Source organism: Budorcas taxicolor, chromosome 9 (assembly GCF_023091745.1).
Source record: "Budorcas taxicolor isolate Tak-1 chromosome 9, Takin1.1, whole genome shotgun sequence".
NCBI lineage: Eukaryota > Metazoa > Chordata > Mammalia > Artiodactyla > Bovidae > Budorcas > Budorcas taxicolor.
The window spans coordinates 58,976,905-58,990,601 of record NC_068918.1 but is presented as its reverse complement, the minus strand read 5'-3'; the positions used below and the strand labels follow the sequence as shown (position 1 = coordinate 58,990,601).

Here is a 13,697-nt window from a genome sequence, read left to right as displayed (position 1 = left end):
TATTTCTGATCTTTGTCAAAATTCCTTGTCTTACAAAATCAAGTGCTGATCCACTGGTTTCTTTGTTTTTATTGTTACTAGGTGTTCACTCTAGTTTTTATTGACTCTAGAAAAAGTGAAGTATGTACTTATTTTAGTGTTTTTAAAAAGGAAATCCTAAGCCAAAGGATATTATTTAGTGAGGTATATGAAATAAAGTAATAAGAGAAAGGGACTTCTGGGAAAAAGCAACCTTAAGGTGAAGAAAGGTGGGATCAGTGTGAGAGGTAAAGACAGCATGATGAAAAATGCAGGACAACATCATTTCTATCAGATCTACTAACAAAATGTTCTGTGTACTAGCAAACTTTTTTACTAAAGCAGGGAACAATTTTCAAAATAAGATATTTGCACACTCACAAGGTTACTTGGTTTCTTCTACATGTGAACCTGTTTGGCTTCTGTCACCTAATTTATATTTGATATTCTAAAATAATTAACAATATAATTGACAGGATATTTTGGTTCATGCTTTTTAAAATTATTTCATGGAAAGAATCTCCTGCTTGGGATTGACATATACATATTTTTATATTTAAAATGTCAATAGATAATCAACAAGGACCTACGATTAAAAAAAAAGAATCTCCTGTCAGAAATAAGAAATATGAAAAAGAAATCAAAGCAATACAGACTTGAAAGTGAATTTTGGTCCTTGATTTGGTCTCTACTTCTGGTATAATCAGAAGAGCAATATGGATCTTCTGCAATAAAGAAAGGATTTTCTGCCACATGCTTAATAATGGAAACATTTGAAACATGGTACTTTTAGATTCATTGATTTGTCAATGAGAGGGTGCATAATCTTCTTTTGCTTTCCTGCACTGATCTGCTATTTTGTTACATAAGATTATTTTTAAACGTCTATCGATTTCATATTCTTACAGATATAACAGAGACACTAACACACCAGAGAAACTGAGACTATGTGTATAAACTCAACTTTCTGCCTCCACAGTAAACATTTAGCTACATCTGTACAGTTCCTCATTGTATCTCATGAGATAAGTTTTCGTTATACTTGAGGCACATGACTTCAAGTAAACATGTGTACTCACGATGTTGAAGTACCACAACTTCTCTATTATTTATTTTCTCTTTATTCTATCATTTTTATGTATATCTTGCTGCTAATTCTCCCTCCTCCCTGGTCCCATGATATATAAACATGCTTACTTATCTCTCAGACTAAACAATAATCCCTTGACCTTTGACATGACCTCTTTCTTCCCTTTTACAATTTTATTCACAGAAAAAAAATAGTCTCCACTCATAATATTAGATTCATTGAGTCCCATTCATTCCTCAAAACTTTGAGGCTCTTTCTGCCCTAGAACTTCACTAAAACTGGTATTATAATTGTTACTGGTGATTCTAACTTTCAAAGAGCCTCATTTTAATTGTACTCTTTGGGTCATTAAAAAACCATACCCCCACCTTTATAGTATTCTCATCCTTTGGCTTTCATGACAGTCATTTTTGCTCTTCTTCTGGGTACTTTCTTATTCAATGTGATCCCCAGTCTTTTCACATCATAAGGCAGAGGGAAGATGGCTATATTGTATCACACACTGGAGTCAACAGGTGTGAGTGCCTATGGTTGGAAGAGACAGGACCAACTTGGCCCTGACCAGTTCCCCTGAGGGTTGAAGGAGGACACTTTCTCAGCAATCTTGCAATGTATTTATAGCCCAGGAGCAAACTTTCTCTACCTTGCAGGACATCTTCTCCTGAATTTCTGCTTAGCATCTGAAATTCACCATGTTGAGGATCAGTTCAATATTTACCCCCTTAATCTTGCTTCTGGTTCTGTTTCTCTTGTTGGGGAAATGGTGGTGATAACTCACACCAGGTGACCCGGATGTCATTCTTGACTAGTCTTCTATCATCACACTAGCAACCCAACTTCTAAATCTTTCTTGTCTGATGTCTCACTGATCTTTCTTATAGACTTGAGAAGAAGAAACTAACTTGGATATTTATTATAGTTTACCTGCTTTGTCTCATGATATTTCCATATGTAGCCTTGATAAGAATATAATGGATATCATATAGTACATCCAGGAAGTCTTCACGGGTCACAGTTCTGCTGATTCGAGGATCATCACCATAATATTTCCATTCTTTCTGTTAATAAGAAAAGAAACCACTGTGAAGAAACTCAGTGCAAATCCATTGGCAACATGGCACCCAACACCTAACCACCTTACCTCTGTCATTTCAATTTCATGCCTTGTCAACTGGCCAATCAGAGGAGCAGCCATATGCCTGATGATAATCCTTGCATGAGCAGGAGTTCCACCTCGAATGATAACTTGCGGGTTGTATGTAGAGAAACCTGTCTCTTCCCTAGCCTCAAAATAGATGGCGTACTTGAGTTTACCGCCATAGGCCATCAACTGACAAAATAAAATGAGAAATGATGAGTCAGATAAATCTCCGAATAGCATCATTCTAAAAACATGTTTTATTTTGCTCTCATGTGACTTCAACATTCTTGTCCTTACCTTCTTTCCTTCAAATTGTTCTGGAAGTTTCCAATAAAAAGGTTCCAAATGGAGCTCTTGTCTCACCAGATCCATGTGTGCAACAATCTCCGGATGTTGAAAAATGATGCCTTTTGTAGTTGTGTGCTGCAGGGCCTCATCCACCAGTGGCAGGATGGTCTGCTCGGCCTTCAGTGTCACCTGTGTGGGATCAAAACACAGCAGGGTGTTAAGTGTAAGTCTTTGGAGGCCTCCTCTAAAAGGACTGTGTGTCTCGCTGTGGCCCTGTCCCCTTATGATGAAATGTTCTCATGAGAAACATAACTCATGGGCAATGAAGACAGGAGAGGTGATAAACCCTTTGGACTTGTTTGCCTAGTGAAATCTACAACATCTGTGAAACTGGTCTTTCACACTAACAAAAAGTAGAGTTGAAAAGTAGGAAGGGTTAAAGGAAAATTAAGGTTAAAAATGAACATTTTTCCACCCTAAAGAGTGACAATTCTCTAAGGCTGGTTGGAATAAATGAACAACCAGTTCAGATTTTCATTACTACATGAGCACACATCTACTTTCTTGCTCTAATGCTCTCGCTCTGCAGAAGGCAGCTTCTTCCCATCCCCAGACATAACATTTCCCTTATAATGTTTTCCTTGCTCACTTGGCATCTATTTCCTTATCCACAGTAAATGAATACTTTTAAAGAAAGAATAAAAAAGATATCTACTCCAAACATCTAATGGCACATGGCCCCTCTACCAGTTCTAAATATGCACAGGGGAAAAGGTTACTTAAATGTTTTGCCATTTCCTTCTGCCCCTTGGTGCCTGGCTAAAAGACATCAGCAGGAACTAACGTTATACCATTACATGGCTCAGCAGGTCCTTACTCACCCACGTACGGATCAGTCCTTTTGCTTCAGAGCACTGAGTAGTGGCGCCAAAGCAATAGCAGCTGCTGCAGCCAAGTGGGTTCTTGGCCTCAAGTCCGAATTTGCCAGGCCGGCACCTGTCACAGTGGATCCCTTCCACATTCACCTGAAGAAAGAGGAGAGTTCTTCAGAGTCCATATGGGGAAGTTGTGAGAGAAATAAACTCAAGAATAAATAACAGGAGAACGTTTTAAAGAAAATGAAACAAACAAAAATAAATAAATAAAAGAACACAATATTAGATTCACATCTCAAATAGCAGAGTAGGTAATCTCTTTGTTAGCATGTCATTGGTCTAAAAAAACACTTTATTTATAACTACATACATTATTAAGAATATTGTATATTATTTTCATTTACATTTAAGCAGCACATTTACATTTAAGCAACACTGTGAGGATTATGAAAGAGTCATTAGAATTTTGAAAGTGAAATGAAATTCCACTGATTCCCAGACAGTGATGTGATCCAAAGTTGTGAAAAGCAAGAAGGATTTTAAAATATAGATTCATATAGTTATTTTGGAATACTGAATATACACACATATAGCACGTATTAAACATAATATATAGCCATAATATGTAATAATACACCATCATACTTTTTGTTTTGTCTAGGACTTTTAATGGCAGAAGCTTCCATTTTCCTAAATTCTCAAGACTCTTCACAACCCCTCCAGATTTCACCTTCCTGTTTCCTTGGACCCTCTTTGCATAGACTTTTCTTGAAAATATACTAATGCTTCTGACCCAGTCTTTATTGCATTTATCCTGGGATTGATTTTCCAGAAATATCTTAGGGGGAAAAATCCTTCTTATCATTTTTAATCAACTGTTTTTCTACATCATTTAACAATATTAATGAGGGCTGAAATTTGCATATAGTCACCGTTTGTAATGTCAGTGTTTATACTTGATGAAATTTTACTGAACTTCCACAGCAGTAAATATATTTTTCAGTGTACAGTGATTACAGATTAATTTGAAGAGTAATTTAAAAAAATAATAAACTTTATCATTTAGTTGTGGTTTTCTCTAGTGATGCTTAAGAGAACTGACTTCTTTTCCCTTCCAGATTATTCTTGTTTAAGAAAAGTGAATATGTAAAGAGAAACTAAACTTTACTTTCGAAAATATATCATTCATTTGAGCTAGGGAAAAAATAATTGGGTTCTGGTTGAAAATAAGTTCTTAAAAAGCAGTGCTTATCTGTGTATCAGGAAAAGTCTCTGCGTCTGGCAGTGAATTTTTGTATGTCATTCTTTTCAGCTTAATGATGCAGAAATAAATAACTGAAGTTAAAACAGCAATGGACATAGAACTGAGTAAGGTTTTTTTTTTCTTCCTGAATTTCAGCAGCACATACCTTACAAGTACACTGCCCAGTCTGATCGATGCAGGAGCATTTTTTAGTCTCTAAATCACAGGTTGAGTCATCAGTCCCTGGCAGGAAGCAGTCACAGGGACTGCAGTGAGGGTAGTTCCAGTGACCTCGAGTACACTCTGTACATTTTGCACCAGAGAATTTTGGATGACACTTGCACTGGCCCGTGTTTAGATTGCACTGGAAATCCAAGGAGCCTACTGAGCTGCAGTTACAAGCCTATAGAGGAGATAAAAATAGCAACAATTAACACCACTTCACAGGCAATATCTTTAAATTTTAATTCTAATGCTTCTATGCTTCCATTAAGTACATATTAATCATGTGTCTGTTATATGTTTTGTACTGTTCTAGCTGAGTCACTTGGGAAACATTGGTGAACATAATGCTAAAATCGCTTCCTGCACTTCCTAAAATATATGAGTGTCCAGAAACCATAAAGCTATTGAATAAGAAAGAAACTGCATTTTCTCTCTTTGTGGTGAGGAGGAGTTAGGTATAGATTTTCTTCAAACACCTCTTGTTTCAAAGAGTGAACTTCTGACAAAGCCATTTTACCTTATCATTTCATTTTTACAGCATTTATTGTTTAGAGACATATATTACAGTTTAATCAAGGGAGAGAATATATAAATATAACACAATGGAATAAGCATGATATAATAGGTGAAGCGCAAAATCCTATGAGAGGATATAAAAAGTACCAAACCAGATGTGGGGAAGCCAGGGAGAATTTAGAGTAAAAATGATACTAGGATATTTTTTTAAGAGTTAAGTTTTGCAGACAAGCCCAATTTGAGGTGTCTTGCTGGTAACCATTTTTTTTTCTTCCCAGATCTACACAAGATTTTCTCTTAATTTATGTAATATGATATCTTGCTAGAATTTATACAAGTTAGAGTCTTCTAAAAAATTAATTTACTAGAATATGGTGAGCTCTTTCAGTTTGAGAATACAATTGTTTTTTAATTCAGTACTATTTCTTCAACTTTTTTTTTTGATTTTCACTTCCAATTTATCAATTTTCTTCTTCAGGATCACCTATAATTCTTAAAGTATATAATTTCTATCTGTCAAATCTATAATATACTAATGTCTTCTGTAGTCATCTCCTAATTTGCCTCTCAAATTTGTTCTCCATTTTGTCCTTGCTATCCTACACAGTGAAAATTCTGTTGTATGTATATACTATCAATGCTTATTTTAATTACAGTATGCATTTTTAGCTTCTTTTCAATAATTTTTTTCTTTCATCTCACCAGCAATTTTCAATTTGCTGCTCATCCACATGTCTTGTCTTCTATTCCTTAAGGCTTTCTGCTTCTGATTTAGAGCTCAAAGCTCCTTGAATTTAAATGAAAATTTAACTGAATTACTAAAATGTTATTTAAGATCTTGGAATACATCATTTTCAGAGATCAGCTGTGCCAAGGATCTCTCTGCTGTCTCTAAGCTCTAAACTCACTCCTCTTTGCCTTGTTTTATGACATTATAGTTAGACCTCTATGGACATTTCCCCCTGGCCAGTAACAGAATGTTAAAATTAGTCTTTACAGGGTCCAGGAGAGACCCAAATAAGGCCATGGTGATGGAAAGACATTTCTCTTCTGGGTTGTGGTTCTTCATTACTATCATCATCACTATTATTTACTTATTTAGCACGGGAGCCCAGAGGCTTATAAAGAATTCCAAGCTGTGCCATCAGGCCACTCTCTCCCCTGCTGTTTAGGTCTGCACTCAAGCACTGACCATGACAGGCTGCTTCTCAGTAGCTCCAGCAAGTCTGCATTCTCCAGTAGTGATGGGCAGTGTCTATAGGCCAGCACTTGCCCATAAACTCGGGCAAGTTATTTATTATCGTTGTTGTTGTTGTTGCTGTCATTGTACCACCAGCAGGCTGTGTATCCCTGTGGTTGCCACGCTCTCTTCAAAGAGGTCTGAAGCCAAGTATTGTTGGGAGTGGGGAATGGGGGAAGATCTTGCTTCCTTTACAGTCCACCCCGCTTACCCTTGGGGCTTCCCTGATATCTCAGATAAACAACCTGCTTGCCATGCAGGAGACTTGGGTTTCATCCTCAGGTCAGAAGATTCCCCTGAAGGGAATGGCTACTCACTCCAGTATTCTTGCCTGGAGAATCCCAGGGACAGAGGATCCTGGTGGGTCCAAGGGGTCACAAAGAGTAGGACACAACTGAGGGACTAACACTTGCATTTTCCCCTCACCCTGGAAGTAGCAGCTACTCTTTTGGACCTACCACTTCTGGATCTTTTATATCCATTTTTTCAATCCTTTCTGTAACTAACTTTTACCAGTTAACAATTCTTTATATTCTACTTTCCCTGTTTATATTGGACTTCCCTGGTGGCTCAGATGGTAAAGCGTCTGCCTGCAATGCAGGAGACCTGGGTTCGATCCCTGGGTTGGGAAGATCCCCTGGAGAAGGAAATGGCAACCCACTCCAGTACTCTTGCCTGGAAAATCCCATGGACAGAGGAGCCTGGTAACTACGGCCCATGGGGTCACAAAGAGTCGGCCATGACTGAACAACTTCACTTTCTTTCCCTGTTTAAGTTTCCCTGGTGTGGTTTCTGTCTCCCTAGAGGGTATCACCTCTCTCTGTGTCTGAGTTTACTGCCATCAGGGTTTGTACTTAGTCTATGACCTGACTCTTTTTGGTGCTTTCCTATTCATCTTCTTCCACAGAACTACAGCTCTATGGAAGACTCATACACATAGCAACTTGCCAGATTTCCAGATCCAAGTCTGGCTGGATCTCACTTGGCATTTCTCACACTTTCATTGCTCAGCTCAATTCTTACATCCACTGCTACTAAAGCAATTCCTGCTTCTGCTCCTGCCAACAACTGAGTTATGGGACACCTCTTTCAAGGTTGTGATGTACAATCACTAGCATCCCATCTATTATCTCTTTCCTGTCCAAATGTTTGGTAAAATATCTTCTCAGATTCTGATGTTAAAATATCACCTGGCCTTATTTTTGTTATCTTTATGATTCAGTATTTTTCTGTCTTCACAGTTCTCCAGTAAAAAGGCCTGCAGTATGGGATGCTGCTAAAAGTTATGTTAAACTCAAAGGACTAAAAGTGATTATTTATTACACTACAAACATTGCCATAGTTTCAAAAGATAGAACAAAGCACTGTCATCATGCCAAGTAACTTTTTCTTATAGAACATCAGATGTAGAATGAGAATTCAAAATAAGGAAGACTGACTTATCCACTTAAGTAATTTTTCCTTACTTATTTAAACAAAATTGGCCATAATCAGAAATATAAATCTAAGATATGTTATGGAAACTATAATCATCTAATAAATTTTAAAATTGTCTTATGAAATATTTAACTAAACTAAATGTATTAAACTTTATTAACTAAAATAACTTTCTTTAGACTTTAAAATATTAAATGTCTCTCAATTTGTTACATAAAATGAAAGCATTAATTCTTAAAAACCAGTCAAAAAATTGGGACCTTTTCAAATTGGGAAGTTTATTCAGGAAGTTATAGTAGAGAATAAATGAGACTATTAACCATATGTTTAGATGACACTGTAGCCAACATGAAACTTAAATCATAATTAGCTGTAATGTTTGTTTAGCAATAGAGGATTTATGCACTGTTCCCCTGCTAGTGAAAGATGGCAGGCTTTATATTCTACTTCAATAAAGGCTCAAATGATGTGTGTGCTCACACCTCAGCACAGAGAAATTATCCATGACACAAGGAAAGCTATAAATCTCAAAAATCACTGTTCATTTAGATTATAGTCATACAAGATTTTAAATAGTAGAATACATCGTCATAAATAATTGTGAGGGCTATATAAATTGTTTATAATTGTTCATAATGATGAAGTGTCTAGCTATTCAGAAATTTAGATTTGTAACAGTGATTCAAAGTAATTAAAAAATTTGAATCAACTTCAGTCAACATAGTATTTACTCAATGATCAGTAAATGTAATGATATAAAACATATAAATATTAAAAAAAAAAAACTTGGCCTAGGGTCTTTCCTGGTAGTCCAGTGGTTAAGAGTCCGCTTTGCAATGCATGGGAAGCAGGTTAGATTCCCTGGTCCAGGAAGATCCCCACATGCCATGGAGTGACTAAGGCTATGCACCAAAACTACTGAGCCTGCATTCTACAGCCCTTGAGTGGCAACTACTGAGCTCAGGTGAGCAACTGCTGAAGCCTGTGCACCCTAGAGCCCGTGTTCCGCAAGAGAAGCCACTTGTGGACTGCAACGAGAAACCTGCATTCCGCAATGAGTGAGGAGCCCTTCCTTGCTGCAACTAGAGAAAGCCCACCCACAGCAACAAAGACCCAGCACAGCCAAAAATAGCTAAAATAACATAAATAAATAAAACTATTGAAAAAACCTTACTTGGTCTGCATTCATCCATCATCTGTTGCAAAGCAAAACCTGGCAGTCATCCTTTAGCCTTCACTTTCTTATTCCTTAAATAAATGAATTCAGCCGTATCTTATTCAGTCATAAGAGTTGTAACTTAACCTGCCCTCTAAACACTAGTGGATAATTGAGGCCAAGCTGCTATGGGGCTTCCCTGGTAGCTCGGTGGTAAAGAATCTGCCTGCAGTGCAGGAGCTACAGGATACACAGGTTTGATCCCTGGGTTGGGAAGATCTCCTGGAGGAGGACATGGCAACCCACTCTAACGTTCTTACCTGGGGAATCCCATGGACAGAGGGGCCTCACAGGCTATAGTTCATGGGGTCCCAAAGAGTAGGACATGACTGAAATGACTTAGCACACACACACACAAGCTTCTATCAACTCTCACCAACATTTTTGCAACAGCCTTATAAGCAACCTTCTGCCCTGAAGCTGTATAGATTTCTCTAAATGTGAGACTGGTCATAGCATTTACTATGGTTCACTCATGGAAAAAATGGGGAATTTTGTAAGCTAAAGGTTGTTTAAATGACTTCAGAATCCTCTCAACTAGCTCCTGAAAACTGATATCTAGGTAAAACTTGGGGGGAATTCTTGTGGATTTTTAAAAAATTCATTCTTAATTTCCTTGTACTTTGGAGATATATTAACATTTCATTGTGTGTAGGTATGAAGTTAGAGATGTTTCTAGTTTTATTTTAGAATTTTTGGTTCTTCGTCTTCCTTTTTTGAAAGTATCATGGATGAAGCTATATAAATATGTACTTACTTTAATCATCTTTCCTATAAGTAAAATGTAAGATAGTGATCGATTCTGCAATCATGCTATAGCAGTAGATCTGTATCGTTTTGTAATCCTGACTCTTAAAATGCCTGACTATAGAGTTCTACCAAAATAGAAATCCTTAAATGACATTATGAGATGAAATAAAACAATTCACTCACCTTACAACCAGTGGTGATGCTGTGGCCCCAGCTACGAGGTGCACATTTAGAACATTTCTCTCCAATGGTATTGGGTGGGCAAATGCATCGACCAGTCTTTGGGTCACAGTTATTACCCAGATGGGAACAGTCACAAGCTTCACAGGTGAAAGGATTAAAAAAGAAAAAAAAAATTGATATAAAGTGTTGAGTTTTATGCTTGTGGGTTTCTCTGTGATTTATGCTGTTTCATTTTCCATACTATAGTTAAAGATCCTTGAAAATGACAACTCACCTCATTCATTTTTCATATCATAGTATAGTATAATTCCCCAGGAGGAGGACATGGCAACCCACTCCAGTATTTTGGCCTGAAGAATCCCATGGACAGAAGACCCTGGGCTATGGTCTACAGGGTTGCAAGGAGTCAGACATGACTGAGTGACTGAGCAGACATGCACACAAGCATAGTATACATCAGAGCGGTTATTCAGTAAATATATATTGAGTTTCATTAATAGTTTAAAAATGTCAAACAGTTTTAGCTTTTTGATTAAGGATAAAAAGAACTGATGTATCAGATTTCCTGTGTACTGTATTCCCTTATATCTAAATACTATAAGGTTAATTTTTTTTATATATATAAGTTCATAACTAAACATAACTATGGGCTTCCCTCATAGCTCAGTTGGTAAAGAATCTGCCTCCAATGCAGGAGATCAGGGTTCAATTCCTGAGTCAGGAAGATCTCCTGGAGAAGGAAATGGCAACCCACTCTAGTATTTTGGCCTGGAGAATTCCATGGACAGAGGAGTCCATAGAGTCGCAAGAGTCAGATACAACTTAGCGACTAAACCACCACCAAGTTCATAACTAATTTTTCCATGATCTATAGATTAATACTTCCTTTCTGTGAAGAGTGCAAACATCCTTGTCCATTACACGTTCTTAAAGAATGCAAACATAAGATCTGAAGAAAAACAAAAAGATTTGAGATTTTCAAAGCCATCCAAGACAAGGAAGGCATGCCACTTATTAGCTACAGTTGACTCAGCTGCTGAGTACTTTTTACTGCACCATTTCAAATCAAAGAAGTGAAAGAAAGAAAAATGCCATCAAATACTCAGATTCAAATAGAAGACTAATGTTATAAGAAATTTTTTAGTTAGTTACATGATGATTAAATCTTTAAAAAATACATTTAGGATATTAAAGTTCACTTTTCAAGGGATCACACTTATCATTGCTCACAGGATCCTACCCCAGCTGTGGAAAATGTTTAGTACAACATTTGATATAAATGTTAGCCATTGTTTATTATTATTATTGTTGCTGATTTTAAGCCAAAGGACTTACTTTATATGTACCACTTACTAAGAAAAAAATGTTTCACAATGCTTAAATTTATGGGTTAAACAATGTCTTGGGACAGTTTGAATCATTACTTGCAAATAGAAATTGACCATTCAGTTAGGGAGTTTAAGATGGACATGTATACACTGCTGTATTTAAAATGATACTTTACGCCCATTCAGTTCAGTTCAGTTTCTCAGTCACGTTTGACTCTTTGTGACCCCATGGACTGCAGCACGCCAAGCTTTCTTGTCTATCACTAACTCCTAGAGCTTACTCAGACTCATGTCCATTGAGTCAGTGATGCCATCCAACCATCTCATCCTCTGTCGTCCCCTTCTCCTCCCACCTTCAATCTTCCCCAGCATCAGGGTCTCTTGAAATGAGTCAGTTCTTCCCATCAGGTGGCAAAACTATTGGAGTTTCAGCTTCAGCATAAGTCCTTCCAGTGAATACTCAGGACTGATTCCCTTTAGGATGGACTGGTTGGGTCTCCTTACAGTCCAAAAGACTCTCAAGAGTTTCCTCCAACACCACAGTTCGAAAGCATCAATTCTTCAGCATTCAGCTTTTTTTATAGTCCAACTCTCATATCCATACGTGACTACTGAAAAATTCATAGCTTTGACTAGACAGACCTAGTTGGCAATGTAATGTCTCTGCTTTTTAATATGTTCTCTAGGTTGGACACAGCTTTTCTTCCAAAGAGCAACTGTCTTAAATTTCATGGCTGCAGTCACCATCTGCGGTGATTTTGGAGCCCCCAAAATAGAGTCTGTCTGTTTCCATTCTATCCTCATCTATTTGCCACAAAGTGATGGGACCGGATGCCATGATCTTAGTTTTCTGAATGTTCAGTTTTCAGCCAACTTTTTCACTCTCCTTCTTCACTTTCATCAAGAGGCACTTTAGTTCTTCTTCGCTTTCTGCCATAAGGGTGGTGTCATCTGCATATCTGAGGTTATTGATATTTCTCCTGGCATTCTTGATTCCAGCTTGTACTTCATCCAGCCCAGCATTTCACATGATGTACACTGTATAAATGTTAAATAAGTAGGGTAACAATATACAGCCTTGACATACTCCTTGCCCAATTTGGTATCAGTCTGTTGTTCCATGTCCAGTTCTAACTGTTGCTTCCTGACCTGTATATAGATTTCTTAGGAAGCAGGTCAGGTGGTTTGGCATTGCCATCTCTTTAAGTATTTTCCATAGTTTGTTGTGATCCACACAGTCAAAGGCTTTGACGTAGTCATAAAGCAGAGGTAGATGTTTTTCTGGAACTCTCTTGCTTTTTCAATGACCCAGCGGATGTTGGCAATTTGATCTCTGGTTCCTCTACGTTTTCTAAATACAGCTTGAACATCTGGATGTTTATGGTTCAAGCACTGTTGAAGCCTGACTTGGACAATTTTAGGCATTATTTTGCCAGCGTGTGAGATGAGTACAACTATGTGGTAGTTTGAGCATTCCTTGGTATTGCCTTTCTTTGGGGTTGGAATGAAAACGGACCTTTTGCAGTCCTGTGGCCACTGCTGAGTTGTCCAAATTTGCTGACATATTGAGTGAAGCATTTTCACAGCATCATCTTTTAGGATTTAAAGAGAGATGTTATGGGGAGGGAGGTGGGAGGGGGGTTCATGTTTGGGAATGCATGTACACCCGTGGTGGATTCACATCAATGTATGGCAAAACCAATACAGTATTATAAAGTAAAAGAAAGTAAAAATAAAAATTAAAAAAAATAATAAATAAATAAAATAGCTCAACTGGAATTCAATCACCTCCACTAGCTTTGTTCATAGTGATACTTTCTAAGGCCCACTTGACTTCACATTCCAGGATGTCTGGCTCTAGGTGAGTGATCATACCATGGTGATTATCTTGGTCATGAAGATCTTTTTTGTATTGTTTTTCTGTATATTCTTGCCACCTCTTCTTAATATCTTCTGTTTCTGTTAGGTCCATACCATTTCTGTCCTTTATTGTGCACATCTTTGCATGAAATATTCCCTTGGTATCTCTCATTTTCTTGAAGAAATCTCTAGTCTTTCCCATTCTACTGTTTTCCTCTATTTCTTTGCATTGATCACTGAGGAAGGCTTTCTTATCTCTCCTTGCTATCGTTTGGAGCCCTGCATTC

General features: G+C 37.4%; 1 protein-coding gene across 1 annotated transcript in view; it reads right to left on the bottom strand.

The window, feature by feature from the left end:
- LAMA2 (laminin subunit alpha 2) overlaps nucleotides 1-13,697 on the bottom strand; it is a 677,618-nt gene that overhangs the window by 226,837 nt on the left and 437,084 nt on the right. Inside the window, exons 23-28 of the mRNA XM_052645506.1 lie at nucleotides 10,223-10,359; nucleotides 4,822-5,058; nucleotides 3,419-3,562; nucleotides 2,547-2,726; nucleotides 2,250-2,438; nucleotides 2,033-2,166 (exon numbers count right to left, since the gene is read on the bottom strand). Coding sequence (XP_052501466.1) covers nucleotides 2,033-2,166; nucleotides 2,250-2,438; nucleotides 2,547-2,726; nucleotides 3,419-3,562; nucleotides 4,822-5,058; nucleotides 10,223-10,359 — 1,021 coding nt within the window. The remainder of the gene's footprint in view (nucleotides 1-2,032; nucleotides 2,167-2,249; nucleotides 2,439-2,546; nucleotides 2,727-3,418; nucleotides 3,563-4,821; nucleotides 5,059-10,222; nucleotides 10,360-13,697) is intronic.